Here is a 26,292-nt window from a genome sequence, read left to right on the forward strand (position 1 = left end):
GTCACCTGAACTAAATCGGGTGTCAACCGTAAGAACGGTGGTTGCATAACATGGTCAAAGACAGGACCTTGTGCCAAACCGACAAATTATAAGGGTGAGCTTTACTATTGCTCCTACCAAGGATAGTAATTGCGTCCGACACATTATAGGCCATAATCAAAAGCATGTCACGAGACATTGCCTTAACAGTTGCTTGTTCAACGCTTTCCTTTACAACCGGACGGTAGTTTACCGAAAGGTAATATACGGAACAAGTAAACTGGACGTGTTGCTTTCCAAATACAAGGTTAGCAAGTGGGTGACACAAAACCGCAAGTTTTGAGCTAAAATTTTCAAATCTGAAACCCACCAAACCCACAAAAATATTTTGCAAACACCGGTAAAGGGTTATTCCGGAAAACTTATCTAGGGTAAAAACTAGATTTCAAAAGATCAAATGTTTTCATAAAGATCCAATTTCCTTAATGGATCTAAATTTTTATAGTCATGTGGGACTGTAAACCATATCGTCACTACCATTGTTTATACCGCCGTATAGAAATCACTGATGTACAAAGTATGAAGAATAAAGAAGTGATTCTAGTATTTCAAGACAATGTTGCTTGAGGACAAGCAACGCTCAAGTGTGGGAATATTTGATAATGCTAAAAACGAACATATATTTCATAGCATTATTCCTCAAGAAAGACAAGCTTTTAGTTGCAATTGTTCTATTTACAAGTGATATTCGTTTAAATAATAAAAGGTGAAGACAAAAGGCAGATTCGACAAATTGAAGACAAAAAGGTCCAAAGAGCTAAAAAGTACAAGATACAATCAAAAAGGTTCAAAATATTGATGAGGAACGTCTCAAAATGACAAGAGTACAAGTTACAAGACGCAAAGTACACGATATAAAATAATACGCGAGGACGTCCGAAAATCCGGAACCGGGACCTGAGCCAAGAAGAAACGCCCGACGCAACGGACCAAAAATATCTAGTCTACTATGCACAAGAATATAATATAATATATATATAATTATATATAATTATATATTATATATATTATTATTATTATATTACGTCGGCAAGAAGAAAACAAAAGTAGTTGGCTGAATCCAGGGTGGCCATGCGACTCGCATGGCCAGAAGCACAAAACCATGCGAGTCGCATGGTGTAAGATTGCTGGTCAGGTCCTATAAATAGCCAGTTTTCTGACGAGTTTTTAACATCATTTTTTTTCTCCTCTTCATACGAAGTAATATATATTTATATTTATAATTTATATTTTAATTTTAATTATAATTCTAATAATAAGGGTATGTTAGCGAATGTTGTAAGGGTGTAAGTCGAAATTCTGTCCGTGTAACGCTACGCTATTTTTAATCATTGTAAGTTATGTTCAACCTTTTTATATTAATGTCTCGTAGCTAAGTTATTATTATGCTTGTTTAAAACGAAGTAATCATGATGTTGGGCTAATTACTAAAATTGGGTAATTGGGCTTTGTACCATAATTGGGGTTTGGACAAAAGAACGACACTTGTGGAAACTAGACTATGGGTTATTAATGGGCTTTATATTTGTTTAACTAAATGAAAGTTTGTTAATGTTAATATAAAGATTTACAATTGGGCGTCCCTATAAATTACCATATAAACTCGATCGGACACGATGGGCGGGGTATTTATATGTACGAATAATCGTTCATTTAACCGGACACGGGAATGGATTAATAGCCACTAGAATAATTAAAACAGGGGTGAAATTACATTCAAGGGTAATTGGTGTAATTGTTAACAAAGTAGTAAAACCTTGGTTTACACGCAGTCGATAACCTGGTGTATTCATTAAACAAAGTATTAAAACCTTGTTACAATTCGAATCCCCAATTAGTTGGAATATTTATCTTCGGGTATAATAATAATTTGACAAGGACACTTGCAATTTATATTTATGACTGATGGACTGTTATGGACAAAAACCAGACGGACATATTGAATAATCCAGGACAAAGGACAATTAACCCAAGGGCATAAAACTAAAATCAACACGTCAAACATCATGATTACGGAAGTTTAAATAAGCATAATTCTTTTATTTCATATTTAATTTCATTTATTTGATATTTAATTGCACTTCTAATTATCGCATTTTATTAATTGTTATCGCACTTTTAATTATCGTACTTTTAATTATCGCAATTTTATTTTATCGCATTTTTATTATTCGCAATTTCATTATCGTTATTTACTTTACGCTTTAATTTGAAGTCTTGTATTTATTTTATATTTTACATTAGGTTTTAACTGCGACTAAAGTTTTAAAATCGACAAACCGGTCATTAAACGGTAAAAAACCCCCCTTTATAATAATAATATTACTTATATTTGTATTTTTATAAAAGTTAACTAATATAGCGTTGAGCTTTGTTTAAAGATTTCCCTGTGGAACGAACCGGACTTACTAAAAACTACACTACTGTACGATTAGGTACACTGCCTATAAGTGTTGTAGCAAGGTTTAAGTATATCCATTCTATAAATAAATAAATATCTTGTGTAAAATTGTATCGTATTTAATAGTATTTTCTGCTAAAAATTAATAGTATTTTATACCCCTCTGCTTTGACATCAATGATCGAAATCGAATATGCCCCTTTTTATTAAAGTCTGGTAATCTAAGAATTAGGGAACAGACACCCTAATTGACGCGAATCCTAAAGATAGATCTATTGGGCCTAACAAACCCCATCCAAAGTACCGGATGCTTTAGTACTTCGAAATTTATATCATGTCCGAAGGAGGATCCCGGAATGATAGGGGATATTCTTATATGTATCTAGTTAATGTCGGTTACCAGGTGTTCACCATATGAATGATTATTTTTGTCTCTATGCATGGGACGTATATTTATGAGAACTGGAAATGAAATTCTTGTGGTCTATTAAAATGATGGAAATAAATGATTATGATAAACTAATGAACTCACCAACCTTTTGGTTGACACTTTAAAGCATGTTTATTCTCAGGTGTTAAAGAAATCTTCCGCTGTGCATTTGCTCATTTTAAAGATATTACTTGGAGTCTTTCATAGTATATTTCGAAGAACGTTGCATTCGAGTCATTGAGTTCATCAAAGATTATTATTAAGTCAATTATAGTTGGATGTATTAAGAAATGGTATGCATGGCGTCAACTTTTGTTGTAAAGAAAGTTTGTCTTTTAGAAATGAATGCAATGTTTGTAAAATGTATCATATAGAGGTCAAATACCTCGCAATGAAATCAACTATTGTGAATCGTTTATAATGTATATGAACGGGTCCTTTCAGTTGGTATCAGAGCGGTGGTCTTAGTGAACCAGGTCTGCATTAGTGTGTCTAACTGATAAGTCGTTAGGATGCATTAGTGAGTCTGGACTTCGACCGTGTCTACATGTCAAAAGTTTTGCTTATCATGTCTAGCCTGAAATCATCTGCTTATCACCCTTAGAAAAATTTCCTGCTTAGTCTAGACACGTCTTGCTGCATTGATTGCATGAATAGTGTATAGACAAAAATTCATATCTTAGCGTATTTGCTAAATCATATCTTATCGTATCTATTACTGTAAACGTTGCCTGATATATTCCGTAAATTCCTCCGTAAATTACGAAATCTTTTGTTCTATATATATGGATATTCTATGTAATTAGAATACCATCAGTTATCCAAAATCATTTCATATCGAAAAAATCCTTTATCCAATCGTACGAAATGGAATTCGTCATCAGTTCAAGTCACTCGGATTCCAAAATGGAATCTCATTCAAGCTCCGAAAGCAGAGTGACAGGAATGGATCAACCAATCAGCCGTCATCTATTTTGGATGAATTAGGGATGGTTCGTAGCCTTCTCAATCATTGAAGACATGAAGAAGGTGATCCCTTCCATCCATCACATTGCTCTCTTGGCGAAGAACCTGAAGCACTTACCGGTGAACCTGTCCGAAACACCATTTTCTCTCTCATTTCCAGAGTATCTCGTCACGATTATATACTACATCAAATTCTAGATTTTATTTATCCACTCGTCCGAACCGACAATCACCCCGGTGTAATAGAAGAAGTCAACGAGCTTCGCGCTCGGGTAGTGGCTTTGGAGAATATGGTGCAGAGATTACAAACACCAGCAGCATAACCAGTACCACCATCATCAACGCCAACAGTACCATTACCACCTCCAACCACAACCGCATCGTAAACCTCAACTTCACAATCTGTCCCACGAGCATCAACGTCATACGCACCATAGATACCAAGGAGTACCAACAACAATAACTGACGAAATATTAATTCATAACTTCATTGGAGAAACATTCTGCGGCGATTATATAATCTCTAAAGTCTTAGAGATTATCTAATCTAGCCCTAACCATAAATCAGTAAAGCGAACCAAAATGATAGAAGGAAGAGTAGAAACCCTGACAAAAATGGTGTGTGATTAACAAGTTAAACTTATTTTACCAACAGCATCAACAGTACCGTCAACGTCACCAGCGTCGTCAGTACAGTCAACATCAGAATCAACAACACCTATAACATCACAAACTCCGTCAGTTCAAGAATCACTGTGGACATCATTACGAATCAGTAACGCGTATATTGTGTCAACGAGTTATGAAGAATTAACTCATTCCTTCTGAAGAAATTATATGTATATATATATATATATATATATATATATATATATTTTGAAATAAAAATAAATATTTCCGTGCTAAGCTATTGTGTGTGAATCTTAACTAATCGGTTAATTCATATTACAAATATGCAATAATGTACGTCCTTCGGCCGCAACTTAACCAGCGTTAACTACAATCTCTTTCTCAATTCAACAGATTCCAATTCCTAATAAATCAAGTATATATTTGATTTTACACTTCATCATTGATGTAACCGAAACTTTTCAGATAACATCATTCGTACTTTGCGAAGTTCACAAGAATTTAAAGAAAACTAACATCACATCTCAACAAATAACGAAGTATTGATTCATAATTTCATTATTATTGAAGAAATACTTATGTAATTTCTAAAGCCTTCAAGGGAATATTCAATTCTAGTTCCAACTGTAAATCAAATGAGTTTAATTTAGTATTAACTCATTAAAATCTATGTTACATCTGAAGAGAATATATACATATATATTTTCATAAAGACTGTAATAAAAAAAAAATTTTAAGATATTAATTGTGAAAAAAATTTTAACGGGTAGGTAATACCCGAGAGATATGTATATATATATATATATATATATATATATATATATATATATATATATATATATATATATATATATATATTCACAATTAATATGTTACATTCTTCGAATCTGATTAAGCAAATTATCAACCATACTTCCTACTTTCACAATAATATACATTCTTTCATATCAAAACAACCATACTCATTCAAACTCAATTACATATTCTTATTTTGAAACCTCATAATTAAATTCGAGATATAACTGTTTACCATCACCTTTAGATTCCTAAATCTTTCAAAGCTATATTTTGACTTCAAAACTATGTTAGAACATCAAATGTATGTTAACAATTACAATCTGTGTTCAAACCCTTCAAAAATTTCTGAAGACACTTCAAATGATGAGCAATCGAGATGATGATCCAACAAAATGTTACCCATAGTTATGTACCCGAAAAACTCTTGAAACCAAAGTAAAAGTTTAAACAACATATCCGCATCAGATTCTTTGGCATTTATTAGCAAAAATAACTTTGCGATTCCTTTTCAAAGTAGCCAGTTTTTTCACAGCTCCAGCAAGTCAACTTCGACTTTTCAGTCAGACTAACCTTATTATAACCTTGAGATATACACCATCATTACCGGGGAACCTTTTACATTCCACCACATTATTAGTAGATGTACCAACAACTTCATTACCCTTTGACTTTAGCCTCTCCAAAAAGTCATTATAATTATTCATTGAAACCCCATCATTTACTCATTCGCATCTTGTAACGAGAATTGCCATACGAATCATTAGGAATTAGCAATTAGTATTTTGAAATCTCACAGCATGCCTATGCCAATAGTTATATGTTTACATATAACGGACTTACATACTTCGGATGTGAAGTTTCTGAAAAACATCCTGAACTGCGGAATAGTTCTTGAAATGTTGATGAAGCAGCAAAAACTATAAAACGACCTTAACAGTAAAAAGTTTGATGATAATGAATAGTGTGCTGGCAAAGCGCAGAAAAAGAGAAGTCTTGGAACTGGAAACAGGATTGAGCAAAGTATTAAGGAGGCTGTGGACAAATCACAAAGACTGAACCTGACTTCAAAGAATCCAAATGATTCAGTATCTGCTGAAGTCATTAACGAATACCTTGCTTCTAACTCTAAACTCCTGCGGACAATATCCTTCATCATCATCTGATATTAGAAATTCTAAGATATCATCGTATCTTTCATTATAAATATCCTCCATATTTCTGAAGATATTTTCATAATTATTCTTATCTGAAATCATTTACCTCTTCGCGCTATCTGTATTACATCATAAAAGAAACTATTTTAGTTTCTAAATTCTGAAACATTCGAGTTTAAAATAGGAATATTTTAGAAGAAGTGTTGGGAGCTGAAGCATGAGTTAATATAATATAATGACACTTGATCAACGTGATTATATTATAGTAAGTCATGCTGAGTTTCTAAATGGAACGTGATGATTCACAGATCATAACATCATCATGTGCCATGTTATACGACTCTTGTATTCTATTTAACCTCTAAAATATCAAGAAAATATTTCTTGATGATTCGGCCTTTTCCAAGGTATTCTGGTAATTTGACAAGTCAAGATCATGCCATCACAATTTCCTTCCTAGAACATTAACAATGTTCATTCCGAAATTCATATCTGTGAATTTTGAACCATTACAAGCGGTGTTTAATCGCAAGAAGAAGAAATGAAAGGACAAAACTCCGAAATAGAAATTGGGGTATAAATTGCAGCAAATAAAGGAGAGCATTAACTGTAGATGACAATGATTATAGAAGACAGAAGCAGAGACTTTGAAATATAAGGGAAGATATAAAGCCCAACGACAAACCAGAAATTATAAACCATATATATGGATGCATATAGCAATATAAAGACACGGGAGAACTAGAAACACTATAAACCCAAGAGTATAGTAGAAGTAAATAGATTCTTCTGGTGGTAGGTGAAAAAGAAAAATGACCGATATGAAAGTTAGAAATATATCGAGAATCAGAACTGGATGGAGCATATTGATGAATACTTTAAAATATGAGTTGAGGGAGAAAGAATAGAAGGTGATGAAACATGACTAGAAACTTCGAAATCAACAGATTTAACTCACACAATGACGGAATAAGTGAATCAATCCCTCTAGTGAATAGGTTAAGCTTTTTGGGATTAATTTGGTCAAACCACAACTAAATCAAGTGTGTTTAGATCAAAATCTAGAGCTATTATTCACCACCTAAGTGATTTGGGTTGAGAGGGAATCAGAGGAGCTCACCAGATCTGAGTGTGTGTAACAAATGAGAGGCTTAACCTAAAATGAGGAACATAAGACTTTATATACCCTTGCTGTTGACTCACCAGTACGATTCATCCATCACACGTACGAGTTGGCTTCATCAGCCGTACGGGTGATCACTCACTTGTGTCTTCTCATTTAGGTTGTAATTGTGACTTAGCTCAGTATCAACCGTGCGTATGAGCCTGTCAGCCGTATGAATGAGGCTTCACTCGTACGTCTGACTAAGTCTAACATAGTCAAACATCCAAATCTCATTCCTGCAGTTCCTGCAACCACATACAAACACGGATAGGATAATAACGAGCGATCATGGTGGCCTGTAAACTGTTGTACCTGCAATGGATGTGGGTAGATGTCTAGGGACTTGCATAAAATGCATCAACAGAAGGTGTGAGTTGTAAGGGAACGAAAGAGGTGAATTTATAAGAAAATATTCGACAGAAAAATTAAAATGGACGATCGCATTTAAAGCGGATCCTAATTCCCTTGGTTACCGGAGAATCAAATCTTATTACGAAGATTTTCTTCAAATCCCTTGAAATCTGGAAATCAATCATATCTACGTCAAATGATAAGATGAATCTACACTTACTCATTTCACTCTTCTATGTTAGCTTCATTCGTACTCTTCATATAAATGGATTGTTTATTCAAATTATTCGCTGATGATAAAACTCTAATTTTCAGCCCGTATGCATCATGAAAACATACTTATTATCATTCACGACCTTTCCACTCAAATTTCGGGACGAAATTTCTTTAACTGGTAGGTACTGTGACAACCCGGAAATTTCCGACCAAATTTAAACTTTAATCTTTATATATTCCCGACACGATAAGCAAAGTTGTAAGTTTAATCTCAAAGATTTTTAAACTGTGTTCATACATTCATTTAAACCTCGACCAAGTTTCTATGATTCACGAACCATTATATGAACGAACATGATTATATATGTGTATGTGTATATATTATTACTTGAAAACAACAACAAAGTATTAGACGTATAATGCTTTATATAAACGTATTTGTTTCAAAATATATTCTAATAGTTATCAATGAAATTAAAAGATGATATCAAATGATTGAATTATTAGATACATTGAATTACGATTACGAGTCTCTGTAAGGAGGTCCACTTTGATTTGGAAAACATTTCTTTTTAACGGTATTCGGAATAATTGGTAAAGTGATTTATTAGTAAGAACAAATGTGTCAATTAACGAGAACTAGACAAGGGTTAGTGGAGTTTACTGTTCAATTTCCTATATAGGTGTTAACTAGTTAACTTTCATATTATTTAGGGTGAAAGTGAAATTTGGGAATATAGATAACTTAGGAAATAGATATCGAAAAGTTAAGTAACTCGACATTTTTCATTAAGATGATTTCATACGTTTATTTAACCTTTGGACTTTATCCCATGCTTCACCAACAGACTATAATTTAAAGACTTGAAACCTATTATAAATATATATGATTCTACTTTTCTAAAACGTTTTATGATATAATGATTTTCATTATTTTAACCTTTAAACAAAATAATTCTTAAATATATTTAGTTTTGGAAAACAAAATTATCATATTTACTTGATTTAGTTTCAAACGTACAAAAACGTTTTCAGTTTAATAAGAACTTTATTATTAAAATGTATATAACTTTTATAAATATCTAGAACCACTTTTGACAACTCATTACTTAACCAGTATGATAAAGATATCGATATTTATATTTTATTTTATTAAATATATATAATGATTTAAATTAATATTATATATATTTATACGCGTATTATACCTACATAGTTTTATACTTTTACTATACTTAAACTTTACCTTTACTTTATTTTTACTTTACTTTAACTTTAATAATTCACTTTAATAATTCATACTTTAATAATTCACTTTAATAATTCATACTTTAATAATTCACTTTAATAATTCATACTTTAATAATTCACTTTAATAATTCAAAAATCTATTATAAATAGAATTCAATAGGTTTCATTATTTCATAGAAACTTGAAAATATTTTCTCTAAACTCTCTCAATCGATTTACATATATATATTTACTCCGTATTATTTCAAGATATTATTAGTATACATAAAATATTACGACGGAGTGCTGTCCGAGTGATTTCGAAATTGTTTTTCGAGCGGGATAGAGCTAAGGAAATTATGGGTTATAGCTATGGAGGTTATGGGTATGGTTCGGGAGTATTGCTCGTAAGTCAAACTAGTGTTTATCATCTCCGTTGCGTCTACGTACTTTTCCTGCAATATTGAATCTCAATATTGATACGTGAGTACTCATAATTTAATTTTTATATATTAATAGTGTATCCCTGACTAGTGCTCGAGAATATAGGATTATGCATGCTTGTACTTTTGATATTGCCATTAGATAGGATATGTTGAATCCTGAATTAGTTACGTATGCGGTTGAGATAAGGTATAAGATATGCATGTCGTTGGAAAGCTAGCGAAAAATTAAGAACTTTTCATTTAGATATCGAATGGTTTTAATGAACGGATTAGAAGTTATAATCAATTGAATTTTTGTATTATTATTAAAAATAATTATTATTATCGTCGTCCTAATTTTTATTCAATTATTATTATTATTATTATTATTATTATTATTATTATTATTATTATTATTATTATTATTATTAATATTATTATTATTATTATTATTATTATTATTATTATTATTATTATTATCATTATCTATAAAAAGTATTATCATTAAAAATTGTTATTTTTATTTTTATTACTATCGTTATTATCGTTAAAGTTATAATTATTATTATCATTAATATATTCATAATATTTATTATCATTAGTATTATTATGATTAAAACTTATATTAGTAACACTTAATTATTATGATTACTATTATTATCATTAACATGAAAACGATATAAAAGACGATTAAAAGCTATTAAACGAATCAATTAAGAAATAATGAGTATGAGTATCATGATGAAAATTAAATATTGTAAGATAATAATTTAGATAAAATTATCGTTCTTATTATTTTTTTATCATTACTATTATTATTAAAAGTATCGTTATATTAAAACTATCATTTTAACAAAAATTACCATTTTAATAGAAATGTCATTGTTACTATAAAATATCATTATTATTATCATTTTAAATAGAATTATTATTTTAAAAGATAATATTAAAAAGTATCATAAATATTTATGTTATCATAATTAGAATTATCATTTTATTTTAGTAATTATGAATATTGATATTTTAATTAATAGAATAATAATAATTATTATTACAATATAATGCAACTTTTACTTACTATTATTATAGATATTATTTTATCAAAAACATATGAGATACAAACATATTTTTACTACGTGTAATAAAATTTCTTTAATAATACCTATCATATTATCTTTATGATATTAAATGAACTTTATAAATTTTATTACTTAAGATATATAAAAGTATATTTTTTTAAAGTTTTATTTATTAATAAATGAATTATATTATTTACTCTAAAAAAATCTTTTAAAGATATTTAAAAATACAAAATGACGATATTTAAACTATATATTAATCATGTATAGATTTTAGAAATCATTTGGAGTCAAATTGACTTTTGTTGACTTTTGCATATTAGTCTCGAGCATTAGGAATGTGGTACACTATGACTTGACCTTAATTGTTAGACAAATATTGACCAACATATAAATATATAATTAATATAGGTTCGTGAATCCGAGGCCAACCTTGCACTTGTTCAATGATGTTATATGTATTTTTACTACGAAATACAGTATGGTGAGTTTCATTACTCCCCTTTTAAATGCTTTTGCAATATATATTTTTGGGACTGAGAATGCATGCGCTTTTATAAATGTTTTACGAAATAGACACAAGTAATCAAAACTACATTATATGGTTGAATGATCGAAATCGAATATGCCCATTTTTATTAAAGTCTGGTAATCTAAGAATTAGGGAACAGACACCCTAATTGACGCGAATCCTAAAGATAGATCTATTGGGCCTAACAAACCCCATCCAAAGTACCGGATGCTTTAGTACTTCGAAATTTATATCATGTCCGAAGGAGGATCCCGGAATGATAGGGGATATTCTTATATGTATCTAGTTAATGTCGGTTACCAGGTGTTCACCATATGAATGATTATTTTTGTCTCTATGCATGGGACGTATATTTATGAGAACTGGAAATGAAATTCTTGTGGTCTATTAAAATGATGGAAATAAATGATTATGATAAACTAATGAACTCACCAACCTTTTGGTTGACACTTTAAAGCATGTTTATTCTCAGGTGTTAAAGAAATCTTCCGCTGTGCATTTGCTCATTTTAAAGATATTACTTGGAGTCTTTCATAGTATATTTCGAAGAACGTTGCATTCGAGTCATTGAGTTCATCAAAGATTATTATTAAGTCAATTATAGTTGGATGTATTATGAAATGGTATGCATGCCGTCAACTTTTGTTGTAAAGAAAGTTTGTCTTTTAGAAACGAATGCAATGTTTGTAAAATGTATCATATAGAGGTCAAATACCTCGCAATGAAATCAACTATTGTGAATCGTTTATAATGTATATGAACGGGTCCTTTCATAACCTCCTTGGCAATAACCCATAATTTCCTTAGCTTTAACCTGTTTGAGAACTCGTTTTGAAAGTTACACGCTCATGACCTCGTCGTAATATTTTATGTATAATACTAATAATAACACTAATATTACAAATAATAATATTATGATTAATAATAATAATAATAATAATAATAATAATAATAATAATAATAATAATAATAATTTAAATAATACGGAGTAAAAAGAATGAGAAAAGAAACAGAATAGATCGAGCTATTTATACATGTTTGCTGAATCTGATGCCTATGCGATCGCATGGGCTTTCAGTGCAAATGCCATGCGATCGCATGGCCCGTCTGGACAGCTCACTTTCGTTTGTTTTCTTGCTTGTCGACATATTATTTAATTATATATATAATATATTTAATTTATATAATTAATTATATATTATATTAAATTCACATGCATAGTTTACTTGTAATTTTTGTTCCGATAAGTCGTACGTTGTCACTCGACTTATGTCTCGGTTCGAGTTTTTCGAACGCCCTTTCGTACGCTGAGAAAACTAGTACTTTTCGTTTCGTGACTCGTACCTTTGTCAAAATATAAACTTAATCATTGATAACTATGTCACTCTAAGTGTAGCTTTAGTCAATTAAGTGTTTTGGTTATTTGCTTCTATAAATCATCGTCTCGTAGTATATACATATACATATATATATATATATATATATATATATATATATATATATATATATATATATATATATATATATATATATATATATATATATATATATATATTATTTATTTATTTTGAAATAGTGTTTCACTGTAGCAAATAGTGATTTTCAAAGACAATGTAGCATTTTGGGTACTGTAGCAATTTGAAAATACTATAGCAAATTAGTGTTTTACTGGTTCATCTTAAACGCTTTAGTTAACTTATCTAAATATCAATCGAATCAATAAATGAATGTTACTATCGTTTACTAAATAACTTGAAATTATATATATGTGTATATCTTTTTAATATACATAAATCAGTTTTTAAATACACATTGGAAGTTATTTATAATTAATTTTAATAATAAATATTTCAACTTATCATATATATTCAAATAGATATTTAAACCAATAAGTTTAATGTACGGTATCAAACAATTAATACATCGTTACATTTTCAAGTTATAGTATATATGTATCTATTTACATATAATTGTTCGCGAATCGTCGAAAACAACCGAAGGGTATTTAAATATATAAAAGTAGTTCAAAAATTTTGAGATTCAGTTTTACAGACTTTGCTTATCGTGTCGAAAATGTTAGTCATACAAAGATTAAGTTTAAATTTGGTCAAAAATTTCCGGGTTGTCACATTTTCTTTTCTAGAGATGTGAAATTTTATGAAACTATTTTTCCTTTAAAAAAGAAAATTTCTGTTGATGAACAAAATGACATTGATTTACAAAAGACAAATTTCTTTGATAAAATGTTTTTAAGCACCAATGACACTTCAAGTCCCTATGATGAAGAGAGGTCTAATAGTGATGGTGATGGCAGTAGTGATTATGTTCTAATCATAAACACAATTCTGCTGCAACTCGTGTTGATGGCAGTAGTGATAATGCTAATGAGCATAGTCCTACAGCAACTCATGATAGTGAACAAAATTCTCATTCTGAGGGCAATTCTCATGTTTTACAAAACATTAATTCTTTTGATAACCTAAGGAGATCTACCAGAAGCACAATATTTCCTAAGAAGTTTGATGATTTTGTTGTTGATGATAAAGTTAAATATAGTATTAATAGAGTTGTAAATTACTCTAATCTGAATTCTGAGAATTTGTGCTTTGTTTCTAATTTGAATAAAAGTTTTGAACCTAAAAATTATGAAGAAGCTGTTAAAGATAAAAATTAGGTTGAAGCTATGAATACTGAGATTGAAGCTCTTAATAGAAATAATATCTGGATTATTACTGATCTTCCACCTGATAGAAAACCTGTTGGTAATAAATGGGTGTATAGAATCAAGTATAAATCTGATGGTGAGATTGAGAGATATAAAGCTAGACTTGTTGCAAAAGGATATAGTCAAAAGGAAGGAATAGATTATGATGAAACCTTTTCTCCTGTTGTTAAACATGTTACTGTTAGGTGTTTAATAACTATTGCTGTGCAAAATGATTGGCCTCTTTTTCAACTTGATATCAATAATGCTTTTCTTTATGGTGATTTAAATGAAGAAGTTTACATGACATTGCCTCAAGGCTATTATTCTGACTCTGATAGAATGAATAAAGTGTGTAAATTAACAAAATCTCTTTATGGATTAAAACAAGCACCAAGACAATGGAATGAAAAATTAAATGCTACTTTGGTTGAAAATGGTTTTGTTCAAAGTAAAAGTGATTATTCTTTATATGTGAAAGATTGTGATAATGTGTTTATTGCTGTACTTGTTTATGTTGATGATATTGTTATTACTGAAAATAATCTGACTGAAATTGATAATTTCAAAACTTTTTTGAAGTCTAAATTCATGATAAAGGACTTGGGAAAATTAAAATATTTTCTTGGTATTGAAATTTTAAAAACAAATCAAGGTGTTTGTTTGTCACAAAGAAAGTATTGCTTAGAACTTCTAAATGACTATGGTTATTTAGGAGTTAAACCAATTGGTACTCCAATTGAATCACACTTGTGTGTTGCTTGTGAACCAAGTGATAAGGATTTATTGATTTCTAATATAACAAAATATCAAAAGTTAGTTGGAAGGTTGATTTATTTGACCTTAACCAGACCTGACATATCTTTTGCCGTTCATGTTCTTAGTTAATATATTCATGCTCCATTGCAATCTCATTTGAATCTTGCATTTAGAGTTCTTAGATATCTTAAGAAGTCCCCTGGAAAGGGTATACATTTGATGAAGGGCAATGGTTTTTCTCTATATGCATATTCTGATTCAGACTGGGGAAATGTAAATTAGATAGAAAGTCAGTCACTGGTTATCTTGTTTTCTTTTGTGGATCCTTAATCTCTTGGAAAACTAAAAAACAAGCAGCAGTTTCTAGGTCCTCTGCTGAGGCAGAATATAGGGTAATGGGTTCAGCTGCTTGTGAAATTATTTGGTTGAAAAATTTACTTTCAGATCTGAATATTACTGTTAAATTACCTATTGAGCTATACTGTGATAATAATTCAGCTATGCAGATTGCTTCTAATCCTGTATTTCATGAGAGAACCAAACATTTTGATATTGATATGCACTTTATAAGAGATAAAGTTTGTACAGGTGTTATCAAAACTTTAAGAGTTGACTCTGGAAATCAGCTGGCTTATGTTTTAACCAAAGGACTTAGTATCAAACAACATAACTTTCTTTTAAAAGGGTTGGGACTTATTGATTTGTTCAAAAATAAGCTTGAGGGGGAATGTTAAAATTTATAAATAGTACAAGCTTATTTTTTATTCTTATTTAAAATTGTTCTTATTCTTTGGTTCTAGTGTTTGCAGAGTAATGCTTGTTATTCTGGAAGGATTGGCATTGCTGGATTTCTTAAAGTGCAGGACTAAAGTTGTTAAGTTATTGAAGTTTAATGCCGGAATCAAGTTGGAGGACCTTTCTGCACTTCTTAGAAGATTAAAGGACTACTTGGGGACCAAGTTATTTTGATGCTTATATCTGGTTTTAGAGTTTCAGTTGTATCCATCGTTTTCCAATCATTCATTCTAAAATTTGTGGTTTTCTCTCAAAACGCACAATATCTGAAACTCTAATCATCTTCATCTTCATCAGATCGATAGAGTGCTTCTGTTATTCATTTAATCAATCACTTATAGTGATTGTATTTTTGATATTTGCTGTTCAAGAGAATTTTAGTGTATTTGATTTTATTATCATCAAAGTTAAGATTGTAATTTTGAAGATTGAAGTATTTTGTAATCGAATCTGATATATTTTAGCACTTCATATGTTTTTTTATGTGATTTCAATACTATCATTTTATGCGTTTTTCTGTATCAAAGTTAAAGTATACTGACATACCGTGTATAACTTATTAAACAAATATATTTAACAAGCTAAAAGTAACTTACTAAAGGTTCACGATAATGAACAATTGCTATAACATTCAAGGATAATAATAGTTGAAATGATGATCAATTACAAAATGATAATAAGATATACGGAGTATAAAACTATATAACTATACTGTCTTGTTTTATTCTTGTTATAAAAATCTCATATTCTTGTAATAAATATCCTAAAAAGAGTACCTATTAAAAAGATATATGTATATATTAAATTTTTATGAATAACGTCAAATCATTACAACCGTAATCTGCTCGGAATTTTATGATGTTATTGAATATTACAAGGGGTAAATACAAATTTTTTATTTTTTTTATTTTTGTTGGCATATTATGCATGTTTTATTTTCATAGTCAATTGTGTTACACTCTATAGGTAGGACCATTAGTTTATGTTTGTAGATTTGGCATTTGTTTGGCTAGGTTTAAATTTTCTTTTTTTTATCAATTGTACTTGATTACCTTCGTATCCGTTTAAATGTTGTTCAGTTTCCCTTTTAAAAAAAATACAAAAGGTGTAAATAGAAAAAGAGAAAGTAGGTCCCATAAATTTTCAAACCCCACACTCATATCTTCTTCTTCTTCTTCAGGAAACGTCTCGACCTACAACTCTTCAATATTAAACGTAAATCTAAATTATCGATTTGTTAAAAAAAAATTTCACTTAAATATGCAAATATTCATATTTTAACACTTAAACGCATGATGCCCCTACTTGGTTAATGCTATTGGCGATTGCCCATACCGCTCAGCCACATGTTCACCCCTCCTATAAGAATCGTAAAACCAGTTAATGATTAAGTACTAGAAGATGGGTTTTCCCTTTGTAGATTGAGGTTAAAAAATAATAAAGTTAAGTTAGGGGTACTTTATACCAAAGGATCATTGACTTATTGGCATTGAGAAATCACGAACTAAGAGGTTGTGAGTTCCAATTTATGGATGAACTACCATAAACATTCATGAAAAAGTCGTTTATGGTGTGTGAGTTTGCCTTTAAAAGTTTAAAAATTGAAGATATTATACACTTCGGTTGGCATCATTCACCAGTTTAATATACACATTTCGTAGTTAGTTGTCATAGGCGTATTTGAGACAACTGCGAAATGAGCAACCGAACATGGCCCAAAATTTTCATAGGGCTCAAATTTTTTAAAGAATATATTCCCTCCGTCTCAGTACAAGTGTCCACATTTCTATTATAGGATGTCTCATTTCAAGTGTTCACTTTGTATTTCAACCAATGGGAAGAGGTTATTCTGAAGAGAGAAGAATTCTGATTGGTGGAGAATAAAGTTAGTGAAATTTCTTAAAATTGTGTGCAAAAAGTAAGTGGATACTTGTAATGGGACGGAAGGAGAATATAATAATCCCTTCGATAATAATCAAATCAAGAAAATTTATTTATCAAACATTGAAACGCAGAAATTTCTTTTTATTGACTACTTTTTAATATTATCATTTTATGTTTCTCTCTGGGTGATTGGCTGGGGTCTAAATGGGTTGGGTTCGTGTTATTTTGTCGCCGCGAGTTTAGCACTGTGACTCGTCCTAGTCCAGCTTGTTTATTTCAAGTTAGTCCCTTTGCCTGCTTGCCTAGTTGAGGATTTTTGTTAGCATATTTTGTACAGCTGCTTCGATTTGTGTCATTTACCTTGCCAAAATGTGGGGCATAATTTGTTAGGCACTATATTGTAATTGTTTGAATATGTTTAATAAAAATTTCTTTGCCTTAAAAAAATAAACGTTTATAAGAGTTCAATGTTTATTTCTTAAAGAGAGACTATTAAATTAATGAGACGACCTCATTATTTAGTTGTTTGATTTATGATTAAGGGCCTGTTTACTTCGGCCTTATTGAGCTTATTGTCCTAGAATGATTATTCAGTCACCCAATTGGTTGTTTACTTAGGAATTTTTGTTTCACCATATCTATACCAAAAGCTTTCCCAGTCACCCATAAAACCTGTGTGCTCCCCATATAGCCATCCTCTTCACCATATTACCCTCTCTTATTTCTTTTCAATTTTATTTTTCCATAATCCTCTTCAACTACGAAAGACATATCATCAGACCATCCTCTTCAAGATGACGACGGTCGTCATCGACTTCATCGTTGACAACACCATCCCACCTTTTACTCGCACAAATCAATTAAAACATTAAATATTATAGGGTTATCTATGTACATATCATAAATCATAATACCGATTGACATATAATTGAAGATATTAGGTCGAAATTGATTCACTAAATTTTGATTTGCTGCAGATGCACCAGTAGATATTAGGTCGAAATTGATTCACTAACTTTTGATGACTGACTTTAATTAACTAATTGATCGGATTAGGGATTATGATGACGGATTGACGGTGTTGTATTGCTTCTTGGCTATATGATTTTTCCAAATAAACGTGTGTCCATAACTCCCGTATGTATATTAATTTCGGGGTTATCAAATGACTGAAGATGGTATCACACTTTTTTAACAAGTGTGGTTTTGTTTAGTGATATTTCAACAAGTGGCAATGTACATGAATTTCGCAATTATTCAATTCATTTACTTATTAATACTGTAATAAATTATGAAAAACAAAATATTAAGGGCAAATTAGTCATATTTATCATTTAGACATATCATTCAGCACAAAAAGAAACAACATTTATTTATCCATAACTTATTCTATACTGCCATCTATATCCATTTTGCCATCTATATCCATATGAACCTTAATGAAAAAAAAGTAAACAGGCCCTAAAACAAGTTAAATTAACATGTGCTTATTTCCTTTTTGGTACATGTGAATACTATTGAACGCTCCTTCAAACTAAAATTACTAGTTACAATAATTAACGCCATGAAAAATGGATTCGCGAGGGAATTACTTGAACAATTTACTTGGTATATGAAGGTCTTAGACACTTACACCATTCTCCACCATTACATACTTACTCATCAAAACAGACTGTTATATTAGCATCACGTCAATACTTTCTTATGAGGGCTGAGCCAGTCTCAACCATCACATCCTTCCTAAAAGTTGGTAGAGTAATTAAATATACTAATGTATAGGCTGGGAAGCAAATGGCACATCAAATTGTTGCACGAAACTCATAATCTTAAAAAGCAGAGTATGAATGGCGAGGAGTCTAGGGCGGACCTATTACATGTTCGTGCCAGTAGTGTGATGGTAAGGACATGGGGTGACGATGCAGGGTTTAAATAAATTTTGTACATGATCTTTGCCCGCGAGCTACCCAAAACCCTAATTTCTCATGTATAGAAATAGGCTATAAACCTATTTCAAAGTCACCTCTTCCACTTCGCATGGATTTCCCCACTACCGCCTACATGATCATCACCTTACTTTTGGGTTATTTTACTATATGGTTACTATACATGTTTTCATGGGTCGTCTCTCTATTCCGATCATTCGATGGGAGGACGCAACATTTAACCACCTTCTTGATCATGGATATAACATGTAGTATGTACCACCGAACTATTGGTTGAGTGAAAAAAAGCCTCAGTTGGTTCTGGACCCGTATCCTTGAAAAAATAGGTGCAGGTTCAAATCCTGAGTGGGGAGTTTTCTCCAAGGTTGTGCCCATGATATCCTTCACTCTATGCGGCCAATCAGTTAACCTAAAGCATTCTGGGTACGCTTTGCGCGATGGATGCGAGGAGTTTCTTCATAACAGATGTGTGGGTAGCAAATGAGAGTATTCGATGCTAAAATTGTCGTTCTAAAAAAACATGTATGTTGGAAGAGTTCTTACAGGCAAACATTACCTTAATTGGTATTTAGTGGGCGACGTTAACTAGTTACTTGGTGTATTTTTTTGAAATACATGTAAGATATTACTCTATCCGTCTCATATTGATAGTTATTTTGAGTTGTCTCAAATTAATAGCCCACTTGCGTAAATATATAAGAATAATAAGGTAAATTTCCTAAATTCCCTTAACTATTCCATATAAGACAATAAGATAGGAAAAAAAGTATGGGAAGTGATACTTCCAACATTCAAATTGATAGATCTACCATCATTTAATGTTATTTTCCAATTATATCCTTCAAATAACAAAAAATTGTGTAAGACATCATTAACGCTAATTTAGGAAATTTAGGTTGATCCATCAAAAACTTTGTTGGGAGTATCATCTCCCAAAAAGTAATGGATAATACTATAAAGTAAAGAAAAAATATATTGTGATAGTTAAGATTTTTTAAACTCTGTGTTTTTTGTTTAATGATTATTAATATGGAACGAATGGGGTGATAAAGATACGAAGATCAATTGTGTAACAATGGCAGGCTCAAAGCCGGTGTGACAATGTCTGATGATCTACAAACTACAACCTTTGTGAAGAGATCTGATGATCTACAAACTACAACATATTACAAGACCGGTGACGAGAGTTCTAACACAATCAACTCAGTAAAAACCAACCAAAATGTGTATAAGGAACTTGTCTCACTTACTAATAAAGATTTGTGAACATAAAAACCGGATCCCAAATACGATGACTGATATCAAGCCAAATCCTTTGTCCAAACTCAAAAGATAAACCAACAACGCCCGGGTATTTTTCAACTCCTGAAGTTAACCAGCCGCAAAACCCAAGATCTATACGAAGCGGCAACACACCTCAACCTCATCATCCGAATCCGCAAAAAGAAGTCGTAGAATCACCAAAAAAAAAAAAAACTGCCTCATATACGCACAATCTCCAATCTCTAGTAACATAATGACAAGCTTAGCCACCGTTCATTTATTAATCCCCGTCACTTATTTATAATATGAATGAAGTTAAATTTATCTTGAATATATATAAAGGTAAAACTAACATTTATCAAAGGGGGATGATTCTCACACACTGTTTTTTGATCCTCACACACCAATTTACTTGAACTCCTCCCTAATAATAGGGTAAAAGGGTGTGTGAAGATCAAAAAACAATGTGTGAGAATCATCCCCCTTTATCAAATCTATCTTAAATCCAATATAAAATTTCAAAGTACATTTAAAACGAGACGGAGGGTCTGTCGCGAATTGGGATTGCTAGCCAGTGAGGTCAGATTGGAACAACATTGTACGAGAATGCTATTTTTGTCAATGGTTTAGTTCGATTCACTACTTAATGTAAATTCTCGTTAGCTCCTTTCGTTGTGCACTTTTGACATAAATTACAGGATTAGCTTTTGTCTTTATTTATTTATTATTGAATCCCTATAATTTGGTATATCTATATCAATTGCAGAAATAGATACTCCAATACTCTAGCATATAGTCAAACTTTTAAATACGGAGTAAGAACTAACAAAATTCGAGAAGTGCTAGAAACTAACAAAATATAGTGATTATCGTGTGTGTATAATATATCGTTTGATATTGATGTAATCTAAGAAAACAAATAAATTTAGATATTGATGTAATTTATAACGTCAGTGTTACATTATAGAAGCAAATAATTTTCTTGTTCAAATGGGAACATATGTGGTTCATATGCATTCTGTGGTTTAGGTTCCTTTCATTGATAATACTTAAACGGTAAACGGGTTTGTTTGTTTTTTTTTTTTTTTTTTTTTTATTTTTTTATACCAAAGGGCCATTGGCCTGACGGTATCGTGATGACCCTTTCAACCAAGAGGTTGAGGGTTCAAGTCCCATTGTAGGCATATTTCGTGGATTAAATATTAGTGTAAAGTGTATATGAGTTTGCCTTTAAAAAAAAAGGGGTTAGTTTTTTGTTTGGACTAGCCATAAATGATGAATATATTAGTCATGTATACATGGTCTAGTCGGATTATTTAGGACTCATTGTTTACCTTTCCTAATAATCACCTATAATGGAGTAGGAGTAGTGAGTTTTTAACCTCATACCTCTTTTGGTTGGTTAATTTTCACAGTTTGCATAATTTCTTTGGTTAGAAGCCTAACTTTCTATGTTGTTGTAATCATCCCTTACCACCTTGCTAGGGATCGTTTTTTTTCTTCCTAATATAATCATTCTTTGGCCGTTAAAAAAAAAAGAAACCTAACTTTAATGTGTCAATCTCTTCTAAATTGAATGACTTGTAGGTTAGTGTCACTAGATTAACGGACCAAACAACTTTAAATCAAGAAAAAATTACGCCGTTGGTACCCGTGGTTTGTTTACATTTTCATCACAAAACCTTAACTTTGTTTTTTGCAGCGTTGGTACCTATGTTTTGCTTAAGTTTCGTGGTTGGTACCCCATGGTAATATTTGTTAAGTTTTTAAGGTTAACATCTCACATGTGCCACGCATGTGAGGGTAATATTGTCCTTTCAATAATTTATAATTTATTCAATTTAAAAACCATATGGCTACATCTCTTTAAGCCAAAGTATGACTTATTATGGCTACATCTCTTGGCGAATAGGGTTTTTAATGAACTGATACTTGTCGGGTGTAAGTTTTGTGTTTTTAGATGAACCAAATAGATAAAAGGACTAAATTGGCCTCACATATGTGGTGCATGTGAGGGGTTAACCATTAGCAATTGACGAACGTTACTATGGGGTGCCAACCACTAAACTTAAGCAAAGCAGAGATACCAACGACGCAAAAAATAAAGTTAAGGTTTTATGATGAAAATGTAAACTTACCACAGGTACCAACGACGTATTTTTTTCTTAAATCAATTAATAATATTAATCTAGAAGATATTACTCCATAAGACATCAATGCGTTATAAAAGTTAATATTAATATGTGGTTTAATTTGGAAAAGAAAGTCATTAGTGCAATTAATTTGGGGAAAAAAGTCATTAGTGCAATATTTTTCTACACATACTTGGTGTCACTTGTAGCTTGCACGAGGAGAAAAAGCGAAAAAACATGTAGTATTGTAATACAGTTTCAAAAATACTCTCAATAATTTTTGCTTAATTTAAAAATTAAATACTCCGTAACAAATAATTAAATTTGTTACAGAGTATTTATCAGGTGGTTGGATTCAGCAAATAAATACCATCTCACAATACTGTCACATTATCATAAATCCCCCACAGCTTCACAACACCACAACATTTGCAATTTACACAACAAATGGTCTTACAGAAAGTCATGTTACTACAAATATATTAAGCACTTTAAATAAAAATTTCGGGACACCAAATGCAAGAAAGTTTAAACTTTGGGGCCCCATAGAAAAAAGCCTCACTTCCGAAGAAGCAAATTTTCTTGAAACACCTTTTACTTCTACGGAAATCTTTAACGCGATTAATGAGTGTGGGGGCGAAAAGGAACCGGTCCCGACGGTTTCAATATGAGATTTTTTTTGAAATTTTGGGATATAATGAAAGAGGATATTCTTGAATTTTTTTAATCAGTTTTGAGAATGGGGTGAGATATCTAATGGGTGCAACTCGTCTTTTATTGCATAAATTCCTAAAAAGAACGACCCTAAAAGTTTTGGTGATTATCATCCTATTAGTCTAATTGGGTGCTTATATAAAATTATATCCAAAGTGTTGACAAAAAGACTACAAAGGGTCATCTAATCGGTTATCGGGTTTGAGCAAAGTGCATATGTTAAAAACCGTTACATCCTTGATGATATCCTAATTGCTAATGAGGCACTACATGATATAAAAGCAACCAAACGAAAAGGGGTTCTCTTCAAAGTGAATTTTGAGAAGGCGTTCGATAGCATTAGTTGGGATTTTCTGTTTGAAATCATGGAATTAATGGGATTTGGTTTTAGATGGATTAAGTGGATTAAATTATGTCTTTCATCGGCATCCATTTCAATATTGATTAACGGTTCACCTACGAAAGAATTCAATCTTCAAAAAGGGGTTCGGCATGGTGATCTTTTCATCATAGCGGCCGAGGGTTTAAATCATCTTACAAAAACAGCGGCGAGATTAAATCGGTTTTCAGGGCTTCGTATCAGTCGAAACAATGTTCATCTAACCCATCTACAATATGCGGACGATACCTTGTTTTTTGGGAATAGAATAGAAGAAATGCGCGGAATCTCATGAAAATACTTAAATATTTTGAAGCTACTTCAGGCTTAAAAATAAACTTTCATAAAAGCTGTGTTTATGGGTTAGGAGTTTCTAACTCGGAAACAAGTGGCATGGCTGAATGGCTAGGTTGTGCGTCAAGAGCCTTACCTATTACATAGCTAGGTCTCGCAATCATCTCTTCAATGAAGAAATTTACAGATTGGGACTCGGTTTTTGGGAAGTTCGAAAAAAGACTTGCGAATCGGAAGGCTAAATCTCTATCATATGGCGGCCGGCTCACTCTCATCAAATCGGTATTATCTAGTCTACCTCTTAATTTATTCTCGTTATATAAAGCACCAACTGGTGTCATTAACAAATTATAAAGCTTAAGACGTCATTTTTTGGGGTGGGTCGAATGATGTCTAAAAAATGTCATAGATTAAATGGGACCTTTGTATGGCACCTCGGGAAAATGGTTGACTTGATATCGGGTCACTTGAAATTAAATATCAAGCACTACTTGGCAAGTGGTGGTGGAGATTTTTACACGAACACAATTCCTTATGAGTTAATGTAATAAAAAGCATTTATGGGGTGGACGGAGGACTAAATGTGGCGTACACTCCGTCCACGAATCGTCTCTCGTCAACATGGTCTCCGATTTTAAAGTTTGGGAAAAGTCCTAATAACTTGGATATACCATTTGCCCAATCATTCAAAAACGAATTGTAGATGGGTCTCAAACTGAATTTTGAAATGTGGCATGGCTTGATAATTACCTACTAAAAGATAAATTTAATAGACTTTTTCGACTAGATTCTAATCAAAATGCCACCATCAGTGATTGGGTTCGTTGGGAGGGTAATAATCTTATTCTTAATTGGTGTTGGTCCCGCAACATCTCAGGGTGATTATTTGGGGACGTCACCAATATCGCTAACAGTTTATCTAGTTTTGTACCTTGCAGCTCAGGTCGTGAAGAATGGATGTGGTCTCTTAGCTCTAACGGACTGTTCTCGGTTAATGCTATCACAAAGCTACTTATGAAACCCTCCTTAAATTATGGGACGTACCCTGTTAGGCTCGATTCGTTGCCCACTTTGTGACGATGACCTTGAAACTGTGGAACTCTCTATTTTTCGGTGCAAAGTCGCCTTTGAGACATGAGTTAAGGTCTTTAATTGGTGGAACATCGGCCCCCCACCTTACTTTGCCATGACCGAAGTTTTTCTTGGTAATGGGGATTCGTTCTCTACTTCACTGGAAAAGCTACTGTGGCAAGCAACTGAATGGATTACCGGTTATTTGTTATGGAAAAACATGAATGTTAGTACTTTTACTAAATCAAAACCGACATGTGATATCATTGTTAAAGAAATTCAACTAAAAACCTTCGAATTGATTTCTAGTAGAAGCAAAAAGGCTAATATTGATTGGGACAAATGGATTCATAACCCAAGATCTTTCGATTTGGATTTTTTCAACCGTTCGAAAATTGGTTGAAGAATACTTTTGGCTCACGACTCATGGCTCAAGCTGTTTTCATATTGGTTATAGGTTTCCTCTTGTATAAGGCGAAATGGGTGTTGGTGATGCCGCTTTGTCGTTGGATTGATCAGTACTGCAACATCTACAATGCCCTGCTTGTTTACTCAAGTCGGCATTATATGTGTGGTTAACCGATGGCCTACGATTTTACAGCTTGATGTTATTTACTCCTCGTTGTTTTATTGTGTATGTATGCTCGTTCTTATTTCGATTTTCTCGAGTAATCGTGTAATCCGGAGCTCAATCTCCCATTGTACATATTCATTTTTCCAGTTAATAAAATTTTTATTTGCCGTTATATATATATATATATATATATATATATATATATATATATATATATATATATATATATATATATATATATATATATATATATATATATATATATAGTGGTAGGATCAAGAGGGAAGTAACCAATCAGGGGGAAGCGGTGGGAAGCAAAAACTTTTTTTTTCGTTTTTTGAAAAAACTTTGTTCACGAACATTA

At 31.6% G+C, this 26,292-nt stretch overlaps 1 protein-coding gene across 1 annotated transcript in view; it reads left to right on the top strand.

Annotated features, from left to right (window-relative positions):
* The window catches only part of LOC139842734 (uncharacterized), a 35,836-nt gene extending 21,746 nt beyond the window's left edge, over positions 1 to 14,090 (top strand). Inside the window, exons 3-4 of the mRNA XM_071832843.1 lie at positions 13,600 to 13,706; positions 13,787 to 14,090. Of these exons, the coding sequence (XP_071688944.1) occupies positions 13,600 to 13,706; positions 13,787 to 14,090 (411 nt within the window). The remainder of the gene's footprint in view (positions 1 to 13,599; positions 13,707 to 13,786) is intronic.
* The last annotated feature ends 12,202 nt before the right edge of the window (positions 14,091 to 26,292 follow it).

This window comes from Rutidosis leptorrhynchoides, chromosome 4 (genome assembly GCF_046630445.1).
Source record: "Rutidosis leptorrhynchoides isolate AG116_Rl617_1_P2 chromosome 4, CSIRO_AGI_Rlap_v1, whole genome shotgun sequence".
Classification (NCBI taxonomy): domain Eukaryota; kingdom Viridiplantae; phylum Streptophyta; class Magnoliopsida; order Asterales; family Asteraceae; genus Rutidosis; species Rutidosis leptorrhynchoides.